Source organism: Simochromis diagramma, unplaced genomic scaffold (assembly GCF_900408965.1).
Source record: "Simochromis diagramma unplaced genomic scaffold, fSimDia1.1 OVJJ01000553.1, whole genome shotgun sequence".
Taxonomy (NCBI): domain Eukaryota; kingdom Metazoa; phylum Chordata; class Actinopteri; order Cichliformes; family Cichlidae; genus Simochromis; species Simochromis diagramma.
Genome location: NW_024387095.1, coordinates 3,518,417 through 3,546,328, shown reverse-complemented (window position 1 = coordinate 3,546,328; position 27,912 = coordinate 3,518,417). Strand labels below are relative to the sequence as shown.

At 40.6% G+C, this 27,912-nt stretch overlaps 1 protein-coding gene and 1 long non-coding RNA gene across 2 annotated transcripts; both read left to right on the top strand.

Moving 5' to 3' along the window:
• On the top strand, positions 1-1,459 carry LOC120742904. The gene is made up of 3 exons (XR_005697987.1): positions 1-133; positions 685-849; positions 1,402-1,459. It is a non-coding gene; the product is annotated as an uncharacterized LOC120742904 (long non-coding RNA).
• On the top strand, positions 1,458-27,125 carry LOC120742863 (NLR family CARD domain-containing protein 3-like). Its single transcript, XM_040046332.1, has 10 exons — positions 1,458-1,623; positions 2,080-2,196; positions 2,281-2,382; positions 7,790-7,868; positions 14,955-15,159; positions 15,317-17,090; positions 18,413-18,586; positions 20,296-20,469; positions 25,931-25,973; positions 26,167-27,125. Exons 2-10 carry the CDS (start codon positions 2,129-2,131, stop codon positions 26,686-26,688), a joined length of 3,141 nt encoding a protein of 1,046 aa, XP_039902266.1. The 5' UTR covers positions 1,458-1,623; positions 2,080-2,128; the 3' UTR covers positions 26,689-27,125.
• Positions 27,126-27,912: the final 787 nt, after the last annotated feature.

Below are 27,912 nucleotides of genomic sequence, written 5' to 3'. Positions count from 1 at the left end.
GGCCCTAATAATAAACGTAGCAGATACAATAGGGCCTTCGCACTCTCAGTGCTCGGGCCCTAATAATAATAAACGGAGCAGATACAATAGGGCCTTCGCACTTTTAGTTCTCGGGCCCTAATAAAGAGAGCAGGTACAATAGGGCCTTCGCACGCTCAGTGCTCGGTAGGGATGGGTATCGTTTAGGTTTTATCCGATACCGGTGCCAAACCGGTACTTTTGAAACGGTGCCGGTGCCGCTATGCGTCGCCAGGTGTTTCATCAGATTTGAGGTGTTGCCTCCTTTGACAGAATCACAGTATCAGCTTAAAGCACTTGTTGCAGGCTGCTGTGTTTGCATCTTTTGCTGTGAAGTACAGCCAGACTTTTGACCGCTTCGCCCTGGGCGTTTTTAATCTGTAGCTCTGCTCTAAAAGAACGTACGTACCTGGACCCGCCTACTATCCTCGGAAACTTAAAATGATTGGCTAGAATCTAAAGTGTATCACAGCTCAGGAAAAAAAAGCACCGAAATAAAGCACCGAAATGTGCGCTGCTTTTCGGTCTGGTTACTACCGTTTATGTCAGAACCGGTGCTATCATGGCACCGGATACCGGTACCCATCCCTAGTGCTCGGGCACTAATAATAATAATAATAATAATAATAATAATAATAATAATAATAATAATAATAAACGTAGCAGATACAATAGGGCCTTCGCACTCTCAGTGCTCGGGCCCTAATAATAAACGTAGCAGATACAATAGGGCCTTCGCACTCTCAGTGCTCGGGCCCTAATAATAATAAACGGAGCAGATACAATAGGGCCTTCGCACTTTTAGTTCTCGGGCCCTAATAAAGAGAGCAGGTACAATAGGGCCTTCGCACGCTCAGTGCTCGGTAGGGATGGGTATCGTTTAGGTTTTATCCGATACCGGTGCCAAACCGGTACTTTTGAAACGGTGCCGGTGCCGCTATGCGTCGCCAGGTGTTTCATCAGATTTGAGGTGTTGCCTCCTTTGACAGAATCACAGTATCAGCTTAAAGCACTTGTTGCAGGCTGCTGAGTTTGCATCTTTTGCTGTGAAGTACAGCCAGACTTTTGACCGCTTCGCCCTGGGCGTTTTTAATCTGTAGCTCTGCTCTAAAAGAACGTACGTACCTGGACCCGCCTACTATCCTCGGAAACTTAAAATGATTGGCTAGAATCTAAAGTGTATCACAGCTCAGGAAAAAAAAAGCACCGAAATAAAGCACCGAAATGTGCGCTGCTTTTCGGTCTGGTTACTACCGTTTATGTCAGAACCGGTGCTATCATGGCACCGGATACCGGTACCCATCCCTAGTGCTCGGGCACTAATAATAATAATAATAATAATAATAATAATAATAATAATAATAATAATAATAAACGTAGCAGATACAATAGGGCCTTCGCACTCTCAGTGCTCAGGCCCTAATAAATCACAACCTGCCAGGTATTGGGAGGTTTCCGAGGTGCACCTGAACGCAGCACATAGTGATTCGATGCTCCTGAGTGTCCTCAAACGCCTCTCTGGGTGTTTCCTTCCTGCTCAAAGTTTGCTTTCACTTCCTTGAACTTTGTGGAGTGGAGCTTGTTGTTGGTGTGTGTGAAGAAACTGTAAGTTTTCTTTGTTTCCTCCTTTAACAGTTTGTCTTTATGAACTTTACTGTTTGTTCTGCTCATGTTTGATTTCTTCAGAGAACAAACTGTGTGTGTTTGTATTTCCGGTCTCTCCATTAAAGTCAGTGTGTAATGTTTTTCAACGAGATCGAATGTGTCCGCCATTTTCTCTAAGTGTGTGTGATCAGATAAAACACACTGAATGTTGCCTGAGCTCGACCGGAGAGCCTCTGAGCTCCGGGTCTTTTTATTCGCAGGGACAGCAGGAGATGGAAAGCGGACTTTATAAACGAATATTTTGTTTACATGTGTGTTAGATATAGATTCAACTTGTTGTTCTTAAAAAAAGAAATAAGTGGAGACACCAACTGTTGGCTCTGCTCCAACAAGAAGAAGTGTTACAAAACACACAAAAGCTGATGTGCACATAAATGATTTGTGTTTCCTCTGCAGGTGAAGGTAGAAAGTTAGTGTGAGCTGATGTGGATGGGAATTCAGCAGCATGGATCAGTGTGAGGACAGAGTCCCTCCCTCTAAAAGAGTCAGAGAAAGCCACACCAAAGCTCAGAGGTGAGATGACCATCTCTAACTGTCCATGACTCTTCTCCATGTCACAGCTCAGCACTCACATCACTGCTCCATCATTATTCACAGGAGCCAACCTGGACCTCCACCCAGCTCTGTGTCCTTACAGAGTGACATGTCTAAAGGGCTTTCCATTACTTTTAAGGTCCAGCCTGTGTCTGCTGCAGAGAGGTGAGCTGTTAGTAACATGAACTCTATATCCAACAACATCAAGCAGTTAAATCAAAAACTGTAGTGCAAACATGTCATTCCCTTAATCCCATTTAAACTGTCTCTTAAAAACAAGTCTTTGGTTTCTAAACAACTGAAAATCCACTTCAGCAAGCAGGAAGTGAAACATGGAAAAACATTTTATTCAAAGATGAACTGAAGAGGTTAGTTAGCCTTAAATATACTGTGAATCTTAAAAAGAAAGTCATTCAGATGTGAAGTGCTTTAAAAATAGTTAAATTATTTAAAAATAACATAAAAGCTGATAAAACAGCTAGTTTAACGTCGATAACAAAGGCATATGTTCTCTAGTAAGCACTCTGGCTGAAGAGTTCTAGAATTATGCTACTTATAACACATTTGGGTAAATCATATAGCAGAGCGTAGCTGCAGACGAGCTTGAACATTAGTTTCTTTGAGTTACACAGTTACACAGAGTAAGAAACTTTCAGATGGAAAGATATTTCTTAAGACACAGAAAGCCAACACAAGAAACATCACTTTGGACCATTTTTAGGATCAGAGCAAAACAAACAATTTATACAAGATTCCAAACAACATATCTGGAAATAAATAGACATATAGTAGACATACATATAAAAACACTAAAATTAATCAGTCTTCTCTTGCTCTTGTGAAATTCAAAACGATTTAAAGTGGTTTTTTTAATAGCATGCATTGTCCTCCATCCATTAGTCACACCAGCAATATTTTAAGGTGACTGAAAGTCAGAATTAGTGACCCATGAGGCCTAAAGTTGAAATCTGAGTCAAACACAACTCCCAAGTCTCTTTCTTTATGGCTTGGGTTCAGGGGAGATCAGTTTTGTGATTAGTTTGTCTCTATACGCTTCAGACCCCAGCTTGTCTCGACTGATTAGAGTTTAAAAATTCATACAAGCATTAGTATCTGAAATAGAAGCATCCAAAATATATTTAAGACTTGTATTCCAAAGTCGTTGAGGGCATTGCTGTTCTTACATATACACTACCAGTCAAAGATTTGGACACACCTGATTTAATGGTTTCTCTTTAATACATTTATATTGTAGATTCTGACTGACTGCCTCAAAACTATGAATGAACACATATAGAATTATATGGTAAACCAAAAAGTGTGAAATAACTCAAATCATGTTTTATATTTTAGATTCTTCAAAATAGCCGCCCTTTGCTTTGATTACTGCTTTGCATACTCTTGGCATTCTCTTGTTGAGCTTCATAAGGTAGTCACATGAAATGGTTTTCTAACAGTGTTGAAGGAGTTCTCAGAGATGCTGAGAACTTTTTGGCCTTTGGAGGTGTGTCTGGGGTCATTGTCCTGTTGAAAAATAAATAAGGTTCCAACTAATGCTTTGGTAGCCATGCTGGTTCAGTTTTGAATAAATTCCGAACAGTGTCACCAGCAAAGCAGCCCCACACCAACGCACCTCCTCCTCCATGCTTCAAGGTGGCAACCATGCATGTCGAGATCATCCATTCACCTTTTCTGTGTCACACAAAGTTAAGGCGCGTGAAACCAAAGATCTCAAATTTGGACTCATCAGATCAAAGCACAGATTTCCACTGGTCTAATGTCCATTCCTTGTGTTTCTTGGCTCAGAAAATGTCTTCTGCTTGTTGTTTTTCCTTAGTAGTGGTTTGTTACCAGCTACATCCACTGTAGAGAAATGTCTGCTACTGGAACTCTGTGTGGCATCTTGGCTTTAATCTCGGGTGCTGTTAACTTGTGATTTCTGAGGCAGGTGACTCGGAGAACTGACTCTTGGGCTACGTTCACAGTGTAGGCGAAAGCGCATCCAATCTATCTGACTTTTTTGACCCTATGCAACCCATATCTGATCATGGTATGACAGTTTGAACAGCACAAATCCGATATTTTCAAATCCAACCTAGGTCACTTTCATATGTCTTACTGAATCCGATCCATATCTGTTTTAGAAAGCGACTGCTGTTTGAATGGTCATGTCGCATTAAATCTGTCTTTTACGTCACTGACACAAGACAGACGCCAATTATTAGCGCCGGAGAAGACAAACAAGAAAGCACCGCAGTGGAAACTGGAGACGGAGCGAGTCAATGGACAGAAACTGAGGTTTTGGACTTGATTAGCATATGGGGAGAAACTGATAGACTGCTGCAACAACACCTACTAGCTCTATAGCTGCCATTTTTACTTCCGTAAACAGAGCGCATTGGGTGTGACATCTTCTTTTGCTGACCTTTAGCTCTTAAAGTAATGATGGACTGTTCTTTCTCTTAACTGAGCTGATTGGTTCTTGCCATAATATGAATTCTAACAGTTGTCAAATAGGGTTGTCAGCTGTGAACCAACCTGACTTCTGCACAACACAAATGATGGTCCCAACCCCATTAAGAAGGCAAGAAATTCCACCAGTGCACACTGACAAGGCACACCTGTGAAGAGAAACCATTTCAGATGACTACATCATGAAGCTCATTGACAGAAGGCCAAGGGTTTGCAGCACTGTCAACAAACTAAAGGGTGGCTGCTTTCAGTAATCTAAAATATAAGACATATTTCTTAATTCTTTCATAGTTTTCATAGTTCTTTATCATTTTTCCATTGCTACATAATTCCATATATCTTCCTTCATATATTTGATGTCTTCACTTTGTATCTACAATGTACTGTAGAAAGTAGAGATGGACCGATCCAATATTACGTATCGGTATCGGTCCGATACTGACCTAAATTACTGGATCGGATATTGGCGAGAAATAAAAAATGTAATCCGATCCATTAAATATCAAAAAAGCACCTCACAAAACTTGCGACACGCTGTAATTCGCCTCATAACCTTAGCACGTCAGAGCAGCATGCATCACATGATAGAGCGGCTGTGGCATGCGAGACCTGTCGGTGGTCTGGTTGAGTATTTGGAGCCTCACTACCAAATCGGCATTTCGTCTCCGACAAAGTTATCGCAGAGAGAAGTAAAGCAAGTGTGTAAGTTCATCTCTGAATGTTTGTAAAGCATTCCAGCGTTAAGCTTAACAACCGATATATGGAGCGACTGCCTCTCCCTCCCTCCCTCTCCTGCTGTTACTTCAATCATGAAACTGATCAATGATCAGCTGATCGGCTTTTCTGTCGTGACTCCGTCTTTCTTGTTTGTTTTTGGCCCACTTTGCACCAGAAAGAGGAAACCAGCGGCTGAATAACAGCAGCACGTTTAAGCTTGATAAGCTGTTGTTAGAATTTATTTAATATTACTTTCTACACCAGGATCTTTTTCCACGTAGCTGACGGCTGGTAACTGTGCAGGGGCGGATCTAGCAAAGTTTAGCCAGGGGGGCAGGTAGGGCATTAACAGGGAAAAGGGGGCACAATGAAATACTTTTCTTTTTTATTCTCATTTAAAATGTCTAGCTTTTATTAAATAATTATCTGAATCTTACACCTTACACAAGTTTTAATTTGATGTAAAATGAATAGAAGTCCATTACTGTATATTGTTGGGTCTAAAGTCAGACCCCGCTGATCCCAGGACTTATTCCCGTGAAAGAAAAACAAGGCAACAGCGATCAATCCATTTACTTGCAAGGGAGGCTTCGTCGGTATCTCAGAAACGCACTTCGAATCTCCTAACAAATGACCCCGACGATGGCCTCCTCTCGCTGCCTTTTATTGAAAACGTTCACACAATAAACAATAGTTTACAACACGTACCTTCCCTCTTAACCCCCCTTGGTTACAAAGACAACGCACTGTATGTATATGTGTGTGTGTTTGTGTGTGTGTGTTCCTGCTGACCCAAAGGGTCATATAGCAGGAACAACATCCTAGGTCATAAAGAGGGTAATCTCCCCCACACCCAATCTATGGCTAACCCTAGATAACACAGTGAAGCCATACAAAGGGCAGGAAGTTTACCAACATCAAACATGCCTTCACAAGGATGTTGCCTGTGATAAAAACACTACAGCCCCCCCACCCAGAACCTCGAGAATCTGGGAAGGGGAACAGTGGAATTCCTTTCATCACAGAGTTAAACCAATATAGAGATGCTAAACATAAAAATGACAAACATTTAAAAATTCACTCTAACATGTATAGTAACTATTAAGTGTAATATACCCTAGTAAGCTATAGTACTTTTTCCTTTGGGAAGGCTGTGCAGTCTGCAATTCTGTTAAAGAAAGATGTTGAATCTATTTAATATTTCTTGAAAAATAATTGATTTCTGTGCATTTTTTTCACACTCCATCAAATTAAGGTTGATTACGTTGATTAAGCATCATGAGGTGGAGCGTGAGGGGTGGTTCCCTATTTTTTATTTTTTTATTTTTTTGTTGCTCGGAGTTGGAACCCTATTAGTTAGGTTGCTTAATATTTACGCTAAGTATTCTTTAAAATACCAGAATAGGGAGGATGGTGCAGGTTTAAGTTTATTAGATTGATCAGTATTGCTGAACTATGAAATATTTTTTTGCATACAGGTATAACAGAATAGCTTTAGTGTTGTTGTTTTTTTTAAAATTGAGTGTGAACTTAGGCAAAATGCAGCAAGATATTAAAAAAACAGTTTTATTGATTAAAAAACACTATATCGGATTCATATCGGTATCGGCAGATATCCAAATTTATGATACCGGTATCGGACATAAAAAAGTGGTATTGTGCCAACTCTAGTAGAAAGTAGCAAAACCAAAGAAAAAAACATTAACCTCCAAAGACCCGAACGCCTTCATGGCATGTATTTTTAATTTCTCTTTGCTATTTGGGCTTATTGGGACCTGATGAATGTAAAAACAAAGAATTGCCTGGTTTATTTATTTATTTATTTTTTACCACATTTTTGTTTCTGAGAAAAATAAGATCAACATATGAGCACATTCATTTTAAATTTCAATTGAACAGTAGCAGTATAATGTCCTCGTAAGTGGATATCAGGTCCTTGTAGAGCAGAATTTAGTATTATGGCCTAGACAACCCAAAATGTGATGTCCACATATGTGGACGCCAGATCGTAGGAGGTTAAATGAGAAGGTGTGTCCAAAGTTTTGACTGATAGTCTATATATGTTATACTAGCAGTATGTTTTTAAAAGATTTTCACACAACAGAACAATGAAATGAAAATTGCTTGTCAGATTTCATTCTGGGAGTTTGGATGGGGTCCAGGATTTAAGCTGTGTGTTGCTGGTTTTAAGATAATAAGAGTATTGGTGAGAATAGAGGAAGCTACTAACCTTCATTGTCGTAAATGTCTTCCTTTCAGAAACTACAGAGCACATTCTAAGAGCCAGGTGGAAGTTGATTTTTGTAGGACATAGAGGACCAGGAGCGATAGATGGCTATACTGTTTTGTTTTATTATTCATATTCTTCATGATTCCTCCACAGAGTGGACCGGGAGAGCTCAGAGGTTCCCAATGGTCAGTCTGCCCAGCAGCATCAAACACACCTGGACTCCATATTTATGGTCTGTACATGTAGAACAACTACTTTCACATCTTTCAGAGCCATTTTTATGTTGTGGCTTGAGAAGCAGAGACAGTTTCCCTTAAAAAAAAAAAAAAAAAAAGTTGGTAGTTAGACTTCTGCTGTCTTCCCTAATCACCATGCATTAATATGTGAGATTTTTTGTTAATCCTTTTGGCCCTTAGCAGTAATGGTCCATATGAAAGTACTACTTTTCTATTAATTGTGGTGAAAACAATGTGTGAAACAAATCATAAAAATTGCAACTGGGCAGGCCAAAAGATTGTTGGACTATGTTGGTGTATCTGTACCAGTGAATAATTTTACGTTATCTATCAAGTGATGCTTGTGTTGGGCATGTCCAGTAAATTATTTTGGGTAGATAGATAACTGGAAAACACAGAAAACCTGGTGTTGAGAAATGGCATAGTTTAATCCACGATCCTAGCACTTAATGTTGACAGTTACTGTAATGATTGTGCCAGAGTATAAATGAAATATTGCTGGAGTAAACTAACACATTGTCTTGACAACACCTGGATATCAGAGGTCATAGTACCTTCTTATCCTAACAGACCACTTGACTCTCAGACTGACAGCTTACTTGTGGGTCCTAAAGTTTTCAAAAGCAGAATGGAAGGCAGAACATTCAACTACTACTACTAATAATAATAATACATTTTATTTATAGGCGCCTTTAAGACCCTCCAGGTCACCTTACAATAGTAAGTAGCAACAATACAATATAATAAAACACAGCAAAATAAATTTTAAACATAAGGTGAATGAGAAAAAAAGCATGAAAGTATAAAAGCTAAGCAAGGTAAAACTAGACTAAGATAGAATCGTTTTGAAGGGTATGCGGTTTTGAATAGATGGGTTTTTGAGACGTAATTTGAAAATGGTGAGAGAGTTTGTAGTCTGCAGATCTGGTAGAAGGGCATTCCAAAGTTTTCTGGCAGAACAACTAAAGGCCCTGAGACCCATGGTAGTCAGGCGAGCAGGTGGAACAGACAGAAGGGAAGCTGAAGAAGAGCGTAGTGTACGAGGGGGTGAGTATATACAAAGAAGATCAGATAGATATGGAGGAGCGAGGTTATGAAGCGCTTTGAAAGTAAGAAGCAGGATCTTGAAATTGACACGGAGGTGAACTGGAAGCCAATGGAGCTGTTTAAGAACAGGTGTTATGTTCAGTGGATCTAATTCTGGATATAATACGAGCAGCTGTATTTTGAACTAACTGCAATTTATGGAGAGATTTATGAGGTAGACCATAAAGAAGAGAATTACAGTAATCTAAACGAGATGTGACAAGAGCATTGACTAGTATGGCAGTACTGTTTGGAGTGAGTGAGGGACGAAGGCAGTTAATATTACGAAGATGAAAGTAGGAAGACCGAGTGATATTACTTGTATGTGCTGTGAAGGATAGAGCACTGTCGAGGATCACACCATGACTCTTATCCTGAGGGGAGGGTGTGACAACAGAGTTATCAGTGGATAATGAAAGACTTCTGGTTGGGACTTTAGCCAGTTTTGATTTGGTGCCTATTAAAATAAGTTCTGTTTTATTGCCATTAAGTTTAAGAAAATTATGAGTAAAGCAGACCTTGATTTCACTTAAACAGTCAGAAATGGATGTGGGTGGGAGAGTAGCTGTGGGTTTGGAAGATAAGTAGAGCTGGGTGTCAGCTGCGTAGCAGTGAAACTCAATGTTATATTTCCTGAAAATATCATCTAGGGGTAGGAGATAGATAATGAAAAGTAAAGGGCCCAGGACAGAGCCTTGGGGTACATTTTGATCTGTTAGTGTGTAATTGAACAAACTGTGAACGGCCAGAGAGATACGAGGTAAACCAGGCGAGTGCTGTACCATTTATGCCAATAGATGCTGATCTATGAAGAAGGATGCGGTGGGAGATAGTATCAAACGCTGCTGTAAGGTCAACGAGGATGGAGATGGGTCCAGAGTCAGCTGCAAGCAGAAAATCATTAGTAATTTTTACTAGAGCTATTTCTGTGCTATGAAATGAATGGAAGCCAGACTGAAACTGTTCGTAAAAGTTATTTCCAGTGAGATGTCTATGAACCTCTGCAGCCATTATCTTTTCCAAAATTTTGGCTAAGAACGACAAATTTGAAATTTGCCTGCAATTATTTTGATTGGAAGGGTCTGAACTGTTCTTTTTCAGTATTGGATTTATTATTGCCGTTTTAAGAGAAGATGGAACAGAACCAGATATAAGAGAGGAGTGTATGATATTAGCAGTCAATGAGCCAAGAGAGGGGAGTGAAAAGTTAACAAGATTAGTTGACAGTGGATCCAGTTTATACGATGATGATCTTAACTTAGTAATTATAGAAGATAACTGAATTATTGTAGGAAGTTCAAATTTGGATAGAGATGATGACAGTGCAGCAGGAGGAAAAAAATGCAGGTAGAACAACTGACTATATCACAGGAAAAGGGCAGTTGTTGATAAAGATTCACAATCTTGGTATTAAAAAAAAGTCCATAAATTTGTTACAGACTGCAGCAAAGTGTGTATGTATGGCCAAAGTATCTGGAAGTTTAACAATATTGTGTAATGTAGAAAACGAAGTACCAGTGTTTACTTCAGCAGACTCAATAATAGAAGTGTAGTAGGCAGATTTAGCATGATGAATAGCTTCTTTGTAATGTTGTATATGACTGAGATACATGTCCTTATGAATAGTAAGTCCTTTTTTCCTGAAGAGACGTACCAGGCGGTGTCCAGTAGCTTTAAGTTGGCGAAGTTCAGATGAATACCAGGGGGCATTTTTCATGACATAATTGGTGATATAGGTTACAAGCAAGTCTGGCGCTGAACAGAAATTGTCGCGCTGTGCTCCTTTGTTTATTGTGCATAAATAGTGAATTGTCCTGACACAATATTGCGTTTTGCTTCTGTTATTACCATGGTACATTGACAAAAACATATACTTTTATTCACAGGATAAAACAGTTTTTTTGTATCACTAATAGCCCAGTACGATTACAGCATACAATATTATTGTCACTGCTACATTTCTGTAATGCGAACCAGAAATTATTTCCACTAATAATTAATTACCGTTGAGCTTAAAGGTCCTATTGATAAATGGTTAACGAATGTGTATTTATGAAGATGATTTCAAGTCAAGTCAAGTTGGCTTTATTGTCACTTCAACCATATACAGTTAGTACACAGTGAAGCGAAACAACGTTCCTCCAGGACCAAGGTGCTACATGCAACATAAATTTACAACATAAATAAACAGAAAACACTAAACTAGCTAACTAAGAGGCCTAGTTAGCTGGCTAGCAGAGACAAGACAGACTGACCTAACATGAATTACAACATAAATTAACAAAAACTAACTATCTAAGGAAGACATTTTTTTTTTTGTTAACAGACAGCAGAAAACAAAGTGCACATGCAAATCTGCAAACAAGAGCAGCAAAGTGACAGTGTGACAAAAATACACAACGTAACATAATAATAAGGTTTTGTGATGATGAGTTGAGGTAGTGGAGGAACAGTAAACATTCCTTAGTGTAGCAGCAGAAATTAGGAAGTAAAGAAGTTAGTGCAAAAAGTCCAGTAATAATATTGTGCAAAAGAGCATTTACAGGTTGGTGTGTACGATAGTTTGGTGGTGTAGGTCAGTGTGTTTGCGCTTGTGTTGATTAGTCAGTCCAGTCTCAATGTTTTGAGGTAGTTGAGTTAAGCTGAGTGATAATGTTTGTGTGTGCGCGTGTGTGTGTTTATCAGTCCAGTCCCTTTTTTGCTGAGGAGACGGATGGCTTGTGGAAAAAAGCTGTTGCACAGTCTGGGTGTGTGTGCCCGAATGCTTCGGTACCCTTTTCCAGATGGCAGGAGTGTGATTTGTGAGACTGGTAAACGTACCTTTGTTTGTACGATGGTCTTTCATTCTACACGGTGCATTTCAAAGTCCTGCACCCATCCGTCGGTAAACTGCACCTGGGCTTGTTGCAGTGACCTGAAGTTACTAAACTTCATGAGTGTATGCACTCACTCCAAGAACTGTATAATTATTATATGAGCGTGGTGAAAGTTGGGCAGCATGCTAACGTATTATGTCCACTCTGTGTGCTCGTAAGGGTCTAACCCTTTCACTCCTTTGATTTTTTTCCTCGTATCTTTTCTTTGACTTTTCATCAAGTCTGTCTTTGTACGGACCGGGATTGTTCTCCTTCGTTTTGTACATAACTTTTTTGCGGGACAAAAAAAAAGCAAGAAGGTATTGGAACCGGAGAATGAACGTTTTGCGGTGCTGCAAATGCTTGCATTTGATGCATTGCTTTGATTGTTTTGCCACGATTACCCGGCATGCAATGCGCGAAAGTCACGTGGTCTGTCAATCTCTATAGCAACTTGAAATGCTCCCAAAAATGGCTCCACAGCATGTAAAAATATAAAGTAAGCTCTGGCGTTCTTGGTTCTATGGTAGGTCTTAAAGGGTTAAGAAGATCATAGACAAGAGGTCCCTTGCTGGAGAATGAACAGGCAATTAATAATCCAACGGAAATGGGATAGTCACTGCTAGCTTTACAAGACGACCTGGCCAGGCTAACGAGCACACTATGGTCAGCAGTCTATCCACCAGGCCTCCTAGCGGAGCAGCGGTGAGATGACCATAAGGATGGTATCGGGTTCCTGCTGTCTGTTAAGGGTTCAATATTGAGGAGGAGAGTAAACACAACCATGGTCCAGAAGAGCTTGGTCAAACAATTGATTTTAATGACCACACGCAGCGTGGAGAGACATACACTGCAAAACATCAGCTGTAGATCTCCGCCCAAAAAGACACTTCAGATTGCTTTTGATTCATCAGGGTTAACGCCCCCTCATGCATCATCAGATACAATATATGCATACGTCAAACCAAAACCACAATGACTTTTAACACAGTTTGAAAAGAACATTGTCTCCGTCTCCACGGCAGGTGCTTCCTGTAGCTCGCTCTCGCTTCTCCAAAACCTTGGGCCATGCTCTGCAACAAACTAGCAATTCTGAACGCACAAAAATGCAGTTGCAAGCAAACATGATTAACCTCTCACCTATAAATGAGTCTATCTACTGTGTGTGTGTGTGGGTGTGTACGTGTGTGTGTGTGTGTCAGCATGAAATGCACTCAGTTTCACCTCTCACCTCACCCACTAACGCTCACAGTCAGACAGAGGCCACTCTCAAATGTGTTAGCAGTTTACTAAAACTATATATATAATATATTGAACAAATGCTGTAAATGAATGCCCCTACTTCAAAGCTTAATAAAAAGGATATAAATGAATAAAAGATAACAATGAATCATCTGGAATAAAAGGTTAATATGATAACAGTATGCATAAACATTTTAAGGCCATCTTAAAGCTTTCTGTTATATTGTTAAAGCAATGATCATACTGCAGATTATATTGTACTGATAAAATACTTTTGTTCAATCCCACAATTCCCCCTTTCGACCTCTGACCTACCAGAGGTCGATATATATGTTGTTGTTCTCTCCTCGGCCCACTCAGCTACTTCCATGTCCATCCATATCATCATGGACATCCGGGTCACTGTCCCCGCTCTGACCCTCTCTAGCCGTCTTCTGGCTCAGCAAATCAGACAACAACCTCATGTCATCTAGGTGGTCCAGTAATAAAACGCCAGCTCCCACTTGAGAACACTCCATGCGTGAGGTTAGTCACACCAATGTATCAGTGAGCCTAAAGCTGGTCAGAGGCTGGAGAGAATGAGAGTGCGAGCTGAGCTCAATCAGCACTCCTCCCTCACCACTGGACTCACTGACACCGGTGAGATACCCCTTACACTTGTCAATCTCCCCTGGTCTGTCCTTTTTCTGGGTCCCTCTCTTGTGGCTCCGTTAGGTCACGGGCCTCCAGGATCCTCAACCCCTGTGGTCACCGAGACCTCCTGTAAAGGGAACAAAACACCTTTTCCTACGCCTCCCTAACTTATCATGTTTGGGACTCTTTAATCAAAAGCATGATCTTTAGACTTATTAACTATTATTTATACATATTCTTCAACGTTACTGATCTCAGTACTCATCATTTTTACCACTCTTAACGCACTGCTTTCACATCCCTGCATATGTTTCCTGTTGCCCAATCTATTCTCCCTTATCTGATCATCAACATCCTGTACACAAAACTGTCGCTGCTGCAAGTGCCTCCACTCTGACCTAAAAGTCACCTTTCACAATAGATCACAAGCAAATCATTATAAACGCCTATTCTACTGAAAGATCAAAGAGAAAACAACCATTTTAATCAATTAAGTTTAAGCATATAAGCATTTACTCATGCGTAAATTTTATCATAGCTAAACGCTGCCTAAAAACAACTCCTGTGTGTTAACACTACTTCATTTTAAAACTCACATTTCCTGTGTCATAACCTATTCTTGATATAGCATTTTTATTTCATTTTGCTCCTCTATAAACTTTAGTTGACTTCTACCGTGGCCTCTTTTGTTAATGGCACAAATTATATCAACAAGTTTCTCCTCTTTCAGTATTAACAACACATAAGACACCTGTGGAGCTGCATGTGTTATTTCGGTACTTTACACGTCACACAGTATTAAATATGTCCAAAAGCACGACAGCCAAACACGTAATGCAGACAATATAGGTTTAGGGAATAAAAGGGCTCCTCTCTTTTGAAACCAGCTCCAAGTTTGGATTAAGGAAAAAGACACCCTGTCTAACTTTAGGATTAGTCTTCAAACTTCAGTGTCATTAAGTAGAGGCTCAGTAGGAGCTCCATGTCCCCCTTGGGGGACACTCCCATAGGCCTTAAATCTGGGACTCTCCACCATTTGACCTTAGAAGTGAAGAAGCCTCTTGGATGAGGTAATGAAACGTCTTCAAGCAATTTAAAGATGCCCAGAAGCTTTTTTTCCCTTAGATGCCCTACAATGCGAATTTCAGACCCCTCCATGATTTCTAAGTGGGGCAACTTGCACAATCACACAGTGTTCAAATGCTTATGTTCCTCATTGTAACTGTCTATGGGTGATTAAGATATTCATAAAGTATTATGTTCCAGCTGCTGGAGGACAACATCATCACTTTTGTAAAGAATGAACTGAAGAAGATCCAGAAGCTTCTGAACTCAGATTACCAAGAATGCTTAAAGAATCAGATGGAGGGTGACGAGTACAGGAGGAGCAGCAGGAAGGCATTTGTGAAGATCACACTAGATTTCCTGAGGAAAATGAAGCAAGATGAGCTAGCTGACCTTCTAAAGAGCAGTAAGAGGATTTATCTGAGGATTTAAGCTACTGACTGTACTTGACATAAAGTAACAGGCCAACATATAATCAAAACATGTGCATTTGATATTTCCATAAATTTTTTATCCATTGGTTATTTTAGAAACTCCCATTAGGGACTCCCATTGGAGCCAAGATGAAATTAAATCCACTCTGAAGAAAAAGTTCCAGTGTGTGTTTGAGGGCATCGCTAAAGCAGGAAACCCAACTCTTCTGAATCAGATCTACACAGAGCTCTACATCACAGAGGGAGGGACTGCAGAGGTCAATGAGGAACATGAGGTCAGACAGATTAAAAAAGCATCCAGGAAACCAGACAGACCAGAAACAACAATCAAACAAGAAGACATCTTTAAAGCCTCACCTGGAAGAGATGAACCAATCAGAACAGTGCTGACAAAGGGAGTGGCTGGCATTGGGAAAACAGTCTTAACACAGAAATACACCCTGGACTGGGCTGAAGACAAAGCCAACCAGGACATCCAGTTCATATTTCCATTCACTTTCAGAGAGCTGAATGTGCTGAAAGAGGAAAAGTTCAGCTTGGTGGAACTTGTTCATCACTTCTTTACTGAAACCAAAGAAGCAGGAATCTGCAGCTTTGAAGACTTCCAGGTTGTGTTCATCTTTGATGGTCTGGATGAGTGTCGACTTCCTCTGGACTTCCACAAAACTACAATCCTAACTGACCCTAGAAAGTCCACCTCAGTGGATGTGCTGCTGATAAACCTCATCAGGGGGAAACTGCTTCCCTCTGCTCACCTCTGGATAACCACACGACCTGCAGCAGCCAATCAGATCCCTGCACAGTGTGTTTCCATGGTGACAGAAGTCAGAGGGTTCACTGACCCACAGAAGGAGGAGTACTTCTGGACAAGATTCAGAGATAAGGAGCAGGCCAGCAGGATCATCTCTCACATCAAGACATCACGAAGCCTCCACATCATGTGCCACATCCCAGTCTTCTGCTGGATCACTGCTACAGTTCTGGAGGATGTGCTGGAAACCAGAGAGGGAAGACAGCTGCCCAAGACCCTGACTGAGATGTACATCCACTTCCTGGTGGTTCAGGCCAAAGTGAAGAAGGTCAAGTATGATGGAGGAACTGAGACAGATCCACACTGGAGTCCAGAGAGCAGGAAGATGATTGAGTCTCTGGGAAAACTGGCTTTTGATGAGCTGCAGAAAGGAAACCTGATCTTCTATGAATCAGACCTGACAGAGTGTGGCATCGATATCAGAGCAGCCTCAGTGTACTCAGGAGTGTTCACACAGATCTTTAAAGAGGAGAGAGGACTGTATCAGGACAGGGTGTTCTGCTTCATCCATCTGAGTGTTCAGGAGTTTCTGGCTGCTCTTCATGTCCATCTGACCTTCATCAACTCTGGAGTTAATCTGCTCGAAGAACAACCAACAACCTCCCAGAAGTCTGAAACAAGAGAGTCTGCAGAGAAACACTTTTACCAGAGTGCTGTGAACAAGGCCTTACAGAGTCCAAATGGACATCTTGACTTGTTCCTCCAATTTCTCTTAGGTCTTTCACTGCAGACCAATCAGACTCTGCTACGAGGTCTGCTGCCAAATACAGAAAGTAGCTCACAGACTAATCAGGAAACAGTCCAGTACATCAAGGAGAAGCTCAGTGAGAATCTGTCTGCAGAGAAAAGCATCAATCTGCTCCACTGTCTGAATGAACTGAATGATCATTCTCTAGTGGAGGAGATCCAACAGTCTCTGAGATCAGGAAATCTCTCCACAGATAAACTGTCTCCTGCTCAGTGGTCAGCTCTGGTCTTCATCTTACTGTCATCAGAAAAAGATCTGGATGTGTTTGACCTGAAGAAATACTCTGCTTCAGAGGAGGCACTTCTGAGAATGCTGCCAGTGGTCAAAGCCTCCAAAAAAGCTCTGTAAGTAAATATGTTCTCTGTGGGTTTTTTTTTTATTCTTATTCAAATTGTCAACACACTAGGCCAATACAGTTAAATAAATAAATAAAATATTGTAATGGGTTCTGTCTTATTGAAAAATTCTTAAACTGTCCACCCTTTTTGCCATATGGCTAAGGCTCACCATTTGCAATAAGGCTTGAGTCCGAACCTGGAGCTCAGCACTGTTTAAACACTGGAGATGATTTTTGACTTCAGGATAAAAGCACCCCTACCAGACCCCATCTTCCTGTATCCCTCCCAACAGGCTTTGTGAAGTTCTTTTGCTTAGAAACCATCATCTCTCAGACTTTAAGTCATCAATTCCTTTGTCAAGAAGGTATATCAGAGCATATGTACTTCCTGTGGTAGCTGAAGACATTCAACCAGCCAAAGTCACCTATTGTGAACTCCTACTTCTCCATTACTCTCTTTACCTCTTCTATCACTAACTAGTAACTGAACACCTCTAAAACACAGATATGGGCAAGGAAGATAACTATAGACTAATCCCACCCCAAACATAATCTTATTGTGTCACTCCACTCTGGAAGGTGCTGTTGTCCATCACAGACTTGAGAGGATAAAAAAGGTTTTCCTTCCCTATGCAGTTGGACTACTTAAGTATCATCACCCCTATATATCCTCACTAATAATTGCACGATCAATTATGCTATCTTAACACACCTGTTCAATTTAAAAAAAGAAAAGAAAAAAGAAACACAAGATTCCTTTCCAAGTACTTTCAACATCATGTTTTTTTTCTTACTTTGTCCTGTAAATACCTTTGTTTGAAACTTACTGGTTTTAAAGACTAAATCCAACATCATGACACACACAGCATGTAAGGAATGTAACATTTCCTGAGTGAAGGCACAGCTCACAAAGACTGAATACTGCCCTGTACCAAGTTTCCTGTAAATGGCAAATTAAAGAAACTGGACCTTTAGGGAGCATGGCGTCAAGGAACTAAAATGGCGTGTTTAGTTTATGCTGTAAGAGGTCACTGCATAAAGTTCAATATATGTTTTACTGTGTGTCAGAATTGTAATCACATATATTATAATTAGTGACCGTTAGTGACCAACAACATGCCTAAGCCAACTGGTACTGAACTATTACTGTTGGCCACAAAATCAATTAGCCCATCACTTATTTAAATTTAGACAGGAGATTAACTGTTACCAATCTTTAAAATTTAAAGTGTTTATTTAAACATAAAACATATATATTTGTTTTATGTAATATATTTCTATGTTCAACAATTAAAGTTATTTCCTTTGATTAAAAATATTATTTTTCAGACTGAGTGGCTGTAACCTCTCAGAGAGAAGCTGTGAAGCTCTGTCCTCACTTCTCAACTCCCAGTCCTCTAGTCTGAGAGAGTTGGACCTGAGTAACAGTGACCTCCATGATTCAGGAGTGAAGCTTCTCTCTGCAGGACTGGAAAGTCCTCATTGTAGACTGGAAATTCTCAGGTTAGGATTCAGACTTTTATTTTACAATATTACATACACAGCTAATCTTTTAGAATTTGTAACTGATCTGTTATTTTTTGTGTGCGTGTGATTTGACTCTGAATTACTGTCTAAATGATTTCATATTCACATTTGTGGGTTGTTTTTTTTTCTTTTTGTTCTTTTTTTTTTTAAGTCATGTGGTGGTCAGTTCTGAGATTTAGGGCTATTTTGTATTCATAACACCAACACCTTTTATTATGGATTATTTAATTAAGACCCAGATCCTGGAGACTGCAGGAAATTAACAGTGAATCTATATTTAGTTAGAATACTAAATCAAAAAAAAAGCTGAACATGGGAGCTGATAGGTATTAAAAAAATTAGTATCGAGCCAAGAAATGAACAAAAAAGATCAAAAGTACACAAATGCTATTACAAAGGTCAAAGGGAAGCATTATTAACAATTATTTATTCGCACAGAAGGGTCTGGAACTTTGCAGCACATATTTTTACTGTTTTTTACTGTTTTAAAAAGATTTTTTTCTTATACTCCAAGTCAAAAATCTTTACTTCAATAATACCTTTCTATCAAAAATTCTTGTTTAATAGAAGTATTGTAGGCATGAAGCTTTTTCAATAGTTGTATGTTCATGCATCTAAGACTATCCAGATATTTTACCCAATTACATGTAGGACTCCAGCTCTGCTTTCATTCTCACTGAAATGATCAGTTAAGAAATTAGATGGATAACAAAAAAGCTTTATTAACTGGTGATATTACAAATCCAATTCCAAAAAGATGGCACATTTTTCAGAGAAGACCATGCATGTTAGGGGAAATAATTATTTAATCCCCTTCTGAATTAGTAATTTTGCTGATTTAGAAATAAATGAACAATCTCTAATTTTGGGGTTAATTTCATTTTCATAGACAGAATATCAACCAAAAATTCAGAAAAAAACAAATTCCCAATCAAAACTTGGTTGTGGAATCCTTGTTTGCAAGAACAGCAGTAAGATATTTCTTGTAATTGGTTTCCAGGTTTGCACACATTTCAGGAGAAACACAGAAAGTCTCTAAATTTGTTAGGGTTCCTGGCTGCTGCTTGTTAACTCAAAGCATCAGTTCCCTGTACAGATTTTCAATAGGACTGAGGTCTGGAGACTGGCTAGACCACTCCTTCGCCTTAATATGCTTCATCTTTAGCCACACATGTATTGCGTTTGAGGTATGCTTTGTGACATTGTCATGTCAGAAGACCGATCCACGACCAATTTTCAGTGTTCTTGCTGAGATTCTTATTCAAGATTTTATGCTACTAAACGAACCCTCTGGCAGTGACACAGATTGAGTTGGACTACCTGTACAATCTCTGAAGGGTCCGGGTATCAACTCATAATGCTAGTAGTGACACTGAACATAACCAAATGCAAAAGTAGTTTAAGATCAAACAAACAAACCAAAAAAAAAACTCAGAAAAGATGATGGGGGTTGGTGGTGGTGTCATAGCACTCATTATGTGTTCAGTCTTTCGACCATGCATATTGTTCACGTAAGTAGTGTTATCAGGTGTAAATTGTCACATGATTTAAAAAAAGCTGAAATGAACTGAATGGATGTAATGGCATAATGGATAACATTGTATCTCCAATAAAAGCAATTGAATACATAAATAATAAAAGCCTGCAGTGAGTTGTTTACAGACTGTGGTTTTGTTTGTCTGCAGTCTGTCAGGCTGTCTGATCACAGAGGAAGGCTGTACTTCTCTGGCCTCAGCTCTGAGCTCTAACCCCTCCCATCTGAGAGTGCTGGACCTGAGCTACAATCATCCAGGAGGCTCAGGAATGAAGCTGCTGTCGGCTGGACTAAAGGATCCTTGCTGGAGACTGGACACTCTCAGGTATGGAGAGACTGTCTGATAGAGGAGGAAGAGCTGGAAACATTTCCTGTGTCCTTCACTGAGCTACTGTTTGACATTATGTTACGAATTACAAATGCAGGAACATTTTTCTTTCGATCTGAACAAAAACGCTAGTCTAGTTAAAAGAAAATATAAAACATAAGAAAGTTAATTAATAATAACATTATTATTATCATCATTAGATATTGAGATATTTAATAACATCTCAAAGTCTGATAATATTGAGATATATTAATGTAAGAGTACTCAAGTAATTTTTATAGGAACAGTGATAACTGCTTTTTTCTCTCTTTTTTTCACTATTTGGATAGATCTGGATAGATCTTGGATAGTACAGTAATTTTTAGAAAATTACTTTTTTCATCACATCTTTTCCTTATTCCAGAAATGTGTGATGAGGAAAGGGGTGTTTAAGCAGTATAATAGGCTGCCAATGCATGAGGCCTTAGGAACTGGCAAGCAACATATCACAGTCTTGGTTAACTGCCTGAATAGCTATGCCAGAGAGATAGAAGAGAATAAACCAGCTGTTCTCGTCTGAACCATCTAAGTTATATTCTCAGTGGCAGTGTATAAGATAAGATAACCTTTATTAGTCCCACGCATGGGAAATTTGTTACAATCATCATGTCATATAATGGATGAGACAGAATGGTTAACTTCAATTCAAAGAGTAAAGAGCAAGAGTGTACTTCCAGAGTGAAGGAAAAATAGTTTAGCAAATTTCAGATTTGTTTATTTTTATGTTTTCCATAGGGGCAATTGTGAGAGCAGAGGGTGGCATATCCTGTGAAAGAGAAAGATGCTAGGCAAAATATAAATAAATAAATTAACATTTTATACAAAAACACACATGGAAGAATATACAGCAAAAAATAATTTTATTACTTAGCAGTTAGTTCCTCCTACACCGTGCAGCACATCGGGCAGCCAATGCGATGCATTACCGATGATCAGCAGCAATAGGCTATTAGGGTCTGGTGCCAGATGGTCTTAGGTCATCCTTTGTTTGCGTTTCCCTCTTCCTGGAAATCATGTCATGGCAACTTTGGATGGCCAGTGGAGGGATAGGCGGAAGATGTGTCAGGTGAACTAAAATTGATGTTGTGAAACAATGTCGGATAAGGGGAAAATGCCTGCTCTTTGTAGCACCTCTTTGTTCGTGATCCAGTCCCTATATGAGATTTCCAATATTTGCCGCAGGCCAAGTTGTTGAAGCATGTTGGAGCTGAACAGATGAATCTTGATCGGCGTGTTCAGTGAAGTCATGTTCCAGATAGGCTGCAACCATCAGAAAACTCCAGACACAATGCCAATCCTGAAGCAGAGGTCTCAATCAGAGATACTGTCGTGAGCTGGCAACGTGGCTGCTTCAAGGAACATCCAGAGCAGATCTAAATTTTCATCTGCCATTTCCTGGGAAAAGGAGCTCAAAGGGATTTCATAATTTGATTTGGAATTCCTGTCACTGCTTGGATCATTCAGCCATCTGAAAAGCCATCTGAGTAAAAAAAAGGTGATTTTATTGAAGGTAATGAAGCATAGCTCCAGGGTGAACCCAGGCCAAAATCATAAACAAAACCAACAAAGTTCCACCAGAGAAAACTAACTAAACCATAAGAAAGAAACAGAACAAAGAAATGACAATACTAACCCTCGCTCCCTAACCCGGAAAACAGGAGAAAACTGTTCCAAAGTAAAAGGCGGCTCGCCCCTTCCGCTTCAGCCTATGGGTGCCTAAGCACTAAGTTAATACACGAGGAGCGGCTCTCACAGATCACGCTCACACAAACACACAGCAAAAATATAGGCTGGAAACCAGGGCCAGGACCGCGTCGGCTGTCAAACTGCTCGCTCGCTCGCTTCTCTCTCTCTCTCTCCGGCGGGAGCTGTCAGAGCGGCTTTTTGAATGCGATCGCGTGTTGGTAAATGGCCTGCATTTGTATAGCGCTTTTCTAGTCCCTAAGGACCCCAAAGCGCTTTACACTACATTCAGTCATTCACCCATTCACACACAGGCGATAGCAAGCTACATTGTAGCCACAGCTGCCCTGGGGTGCACTGACAGAGGCAAGGCTGCCGGACACAGGCGCCACCGGGCCCTCTGACCACCACCAGTGTTCCACGGTCCAATCAGCTGCTAACTACTCTTCATTAGGGGAGGGACCTGCAAAGAGTCTTAAGCACAGTAAAGAGACAGAACAAAACAGCCCACACAGTGTTCTTATGGCCACAGCCGTAACACCCATCGATTTGATGCATAGAAGGAAATCAGCCAATTGCCAATGTCGTTTGTAATTGGCGCTTTCCCATGGTTGATTCCTGCACGTTGCAAGAGGATGAGTCCAACGCCACGTGCATGGTCCTGTGGGTTGCCAGAATAAAGAACCATCTTACCATCGCTACTCGGTTTCCCGGTTCAAGACCATCACATTTTGGTGACGTAGAGGATTTAAATTTTGTATATGTCAAATTCCCATAGGAGTTGGGTCAATCAGAATCAGAATCGTGTTTATTGGCCAAGTATATGTGCAGACACATACAAGGAATTTGGTTCTGGTAGATGGTGGATCTCAAGCACAAGAATGTAAATCTCTCACACACACACACACACACACACACACACACACACACACACACACACACACACACACACACACACACACGTGTCTAGGGATGGGTATCGTTTAGGTTTTATCCAATACCGGTGCCAAATCGGTACTTTTGAAACGGTGCCGGTGCTCAAACGGTGCTCAAACCGGTGCTTAAAGAATGAAGAACACAAAATTGGTCCAAAAACCTCTCATGCTCAGCTGTTTTTTGTAAAAAGATAACAATGTTAGCCTTTTCTGCAGCTATGGGGCATATATGGTATGATTCTTGGCTGGAAGCAGTGCTTAAACAATGGAAAAAACACAAACTTTGTCCAAAAACCTCTCATGTTTAACTGTTTTCCACTTTTTCTTTGGTCATTTTAGCCTTTTTGGCCAGGGTGAAGGGAGTACCTGCCATCAAACAAGAAGACAGCCGCATGTAGCTATGATGATGTTTGCTAGTTCACCTTACATGCATTAATGTAATAACGTGGTTAGCCTACTCAACGTAAATTACACACGAACAACATTTAGCTACTCACGCAGAGAAGAACGGCTGCTGCTGCCATCATCATCCGTCATCATTTCTGCTACACTGGCAGGGCTAGGGGCCAGGACTCTCCTCTTCGTGTTTTTGGGGGATGTTGCATAACAGGCAACCCACCCGCAGTAGATGTGCTCGGTGTGAGGTCTCGCAGCAAGCTATCAAATACGGCGCATTTCTGGGCTTTTAAAAAAAACGCTATGCGTCGCCAGGTGTTTCATCGGATTTGAGGTGTTACCTCCTTTGACAGTATCACAGTATCAGCTTAAAGCACTTGTTGCAGGCTGCTGAGTTTGCATATTTTGCTGTGAAGTACAGCCAGACTTTTGACCGCTTCGCCTTGGACATTTTTAATCTGTAGCTCTGCTCTAAAAGAACGTACGTACCTGGGCCCGCCTACTATTCTTGGAAACGTAAAATGATTGGCTAGAAGTGTATCACAGCTCAGGAAAAAAAAGCACCGAAATAAAGCACCGAAATGTGCGCTGCTTTTCGGTCTGGTTACTACCGTTTATGTCAGAACCGGTGCCATCATGGCACCGGACACCGGTACCCATCCCTACACGTGTCTATATATACATTACACATGCATACACATACATACACAAAGCTGTGTAAACCAACTATAAATAACTAATCTAAACTTATATACATAAAATACAAAAATGAAATGAGGTGGAATGAATACTACAGAATGTACATAAGGTGCAGTTGCAGTCTGGCAGTGGGAGCAGTGTGACAGGTCAACTGTTTAGAAGGGAGATGGCGAGGGGAAAGAAACTGTTCCTATGTCGGGTGGTCCTGGTCTGCAGGCTTCTTTACCGTCTGCCAGAGGGCAGCAGATCAAAAAGTCTGTGTCCAGGGTGTGAGGGGTCTGTGATGATTTTCCCTGCCTGTTTCCTGGTTCATGAGAGGTGCAGATCCTGGATGGAGGGCAGGGGGGCACCGATGATCCTTTCTGCTGCCCGTACAGTCTGCTGCAGCCTGCTCCTGTCCTGTTTAGTGGCTGCACCATACCAGACTGTGATGGAGGAGCACAGGACAGACTCAATGACTGCAGTGTAGAACTGGATCAGCAGCTCCTGTGGAAGACTGTACTTCCCCAGTTGTCTCAGGAAGTACATCCTCTGCTGGGTCTTTTTGAGGATGGAGTTGATGTTGGTCTCCCACTTCAGGTCCTGGGAGATGGTGGTACCCAGGTACTTGAAGATCTTCACAGTCGACACAGGGCTGTCTGATATGGTAAGGGGGGGCAGAGCTGAGGGATGTCTCCTGAAGTCCACTGTCATCTCTACAGTTTTAAGAGTGTTCAGCTCCAGATTGTGCTGACTGCACCAGAGTACCAGCCGCTCAACTTCCTGCAGGTATGCAGACTCATCACCATCCTGAATGAGGCCAAGGATGGTGGTGTCATCTGCAAACTTTAGGAGTTTAACAGCCGAATCTTAGAGTTAGATAAAGGGTTCGTACGTTTCAAATGACATAACGAATTATTTCTATCGGACTGAAGATCGATGAAGTTGGATGGTCTGATGACTTTGTTCCACTGCTGTTATTGGGAGTAGCTGATCACCTTCATCCCAATTCAGTCGATAATTTGGTTCATTAGCTGTTTCCGTAGCAAGAGGGGTTTTACATGCCCTATGCGCAGCCCTCCTCCATTCTTGTACTGATGACCCATGGATAGTGGTGGAAACAGCACTAGCCAGCTTCCACTGTCTGCTGAAGAAGGTCACTATCATCTGTTTAGTTAGCTGACGTTCAGCTCCAGCTAGAATGGAAAGTAAAGTATCTGGACTAGACTTAAAGAAGTCCAGACACTTTTCTTTCCAAGATCCTTAGACTGTAAAGAAGAGTGGACGTAGTTGTTATTTTAAAGGCAGTAGCAAGAAATCCCACATTTGTCTTCTAATATGTGGTGCTTATAAATGACATGAATTATTCCCTTCTGGCTGAAGACACATCTCTTTAAAAGTATTCAGCGGAATGAAGATCATGATCACAAATCATAATCTCAATTTGAAATGCTTTTCTTATTTTTAATACACTGGTGGAGCCTTTGATTTGACTGTTTGGATTTATTGTTATGACAACTAATCCAACAACTTCTTGAAAGAACAAACAGATCCAGGATCTGTCTAAATCATTAGCAGTTTGATCCACGTATGGATTGAAGTGTATTTGTGAAAATATTGGACTGTTCCTTTATCATTGTCTAACAGTATGTGTATGAGAGCCATGTTATGTCCATGTGTGCATGCTGACAGAGACTGTGCTGCTCTGACCCCCCTCCTCCTTTCAGGGTGGAGCCTGCTGGAGTCCGATGGTTGAGACCAGGTGGTCTGAGGAAGTGTAAGTGTGTTTTTAATGGGATTCATGAAAACAAAGCAGCACACATTCAACCATCTTCAAACTGTCACATCACCCATTCACATCTCTGATGTCAGGAGTCATTAAAGTGTCAATCAATGAACAGATGATGGATCAATAACTGCAGCTGGATTGTGTTTGTTCTCTCCATCAGATTCCTGTCAACTCACAATCGACACAAACACAGTACAAACAAACCTAAAACTGTCTGACAACAACAGGAAGGTGACACGTGTGGAGGAGGTTCAGTCATATCCTGATCATCCAGACAGATTTGATGTTTTTTTCCAGCTGCTGTGTAGAAATGGTCTGACTGGTCGCTGTTACTGGGAGGTCGAGTGGACAGGAAGAGTTTATATATCAGTGAGTTACAGAAGAATCAGAAGGAAAGGACGCCGCGATGACTGTTTGTTTGGATACAATGATCAATCCTGGAGTCTGATGTCTTCTGATTGTGGTTCTCATTCTATCAGGCACAATAACAGAGAAACATCCATCTCCTCCTCCTCCTCCTCCTCTGTCTCTAACAGAGTAGCAGTGTATGTGGACTGTCCTGCTGGCACTCTGTCCTTCTACAGAGTCTCCTCTGACACTCTGATCCACCTCCACACCTTCAACACCACATTCACTGAAACTCTTTATCCTGGGTTTAGATTCTGGTTTCCTGGTTCCTCAGTGTCCCTGTGCTGAGTGGAGTGTAAAGAGTTTCCTCCTGTTAGAGAAACACTCTGTTGAACAGATAGTTCAGTCTGTACATGTCTGCCTCTTTCACTCAAACGTTTTCAGATTCATGGATTTAATCAGTTGATGTTTGAAACTCTTCTAAATGATTCCTTGTAAACTTCTTCCTCTTCAGTCCTTTAAAGATGGAAGCTCCCATTATTCCAGGATCCACATGTTGTTTTTCTGTCTTTTTCCACTCAAAGCTTCACAGTGAATATCAGTATGTTGTGTTTCTCTGAAGCTCAGTTCACAACCAGCTCCTCTGCATTTTCAACAAGTCTGAGCTCATTAAAATGAATCCAAATGTTTGATTTCTCTTTCTTAATGAGATATTTCCATCATGGCTGAATAAATGGACATCCAATAGTACTCAGTGTATCAAATATTAAAGACATTCAGCATCTCTCATGTTTCTGTCATTCTATAAAAACAGCTGCTTTTAAAAACTGATCCAATCAAAGAAACATGAACTTCCATATTGGTCAGATCAATACGTACAGCTCTGATGTCAGTAACATTTCCTTTAGCTCTTCATTGATGGTGATTCGTGGCCCTCTGCTGGTGAGAAGATGATCTGCATGATTCCAGTTTAATGAAGACAGATTACATGAAGTGTTTTTAAATCTGCTTTTTCTAATTGTTCAGGGTCCTGCTCCAGGAAACAGCTTCAACAAACTATGAGTTTCAAAATAAAATCAGTTGATGTGAGGTTGTGTATTTTAATGAAGCTCTTATTTTGGAGGGAGCTGACATTTAATAATCAAATATGAGTTTGGATACAGTATCTGAGCAGTGATAGGTGTTAGATTTGTATTGTTGATTGTCATTTATGCTTAGAAATATTTAACCATATATGCTTAGAGGTGTATAATCGATTGTGTAGTGATAGGATGTGTGATCCTTAGGAGTCTGCAAAGACTTCGTGTGCATTCCAGAGTGCTCTGGCATTCACACCCACATCCTGGGAGCATGGGAGAGGGCGTACCTTCTCTTATTGTTTTGTGGTAGGATAAACGAATCTATGTCAGTTTTAGTCTAAGTGCCTTTTGTTTAGATGAACTGCTGGACTTCCAGACCAGCAGGTGTTAAGGTTCAAGAATTGAGGAAGGAGAGTACAAACAACCGTGGTCCAGAAGCTCTTGGTCAAACCATTGATTTTAATGAATACACGCGTGGGAAGACAACTCTGTA

Excerpts from the sequence above, each read along its gene's own strand:
- LOC120742863 (XM_040046332.1), top strand. The coding sequence starts at position 2,129 with ATGGATCAGTGTGAGGACAGAGTCCCTCCCTCTAAAAGAGTCAGAGAA. Across the intron at positions 17,091-18,412 it reads AAAGCCTCCAAAAAAGCTCT|ACTGAGTGGCTGTAACCTCT; the intron begins GTAAGTAAATAT and ends ATTATTTTTCAG. Across the intron at positions 25,974-26,166 it reads GGTTGAGACCAGGTGGTCTG|ACAATCGACACAAACACAGT; the intron begins AGGAAGTGTAAG and ends TCCTGTCAACTC.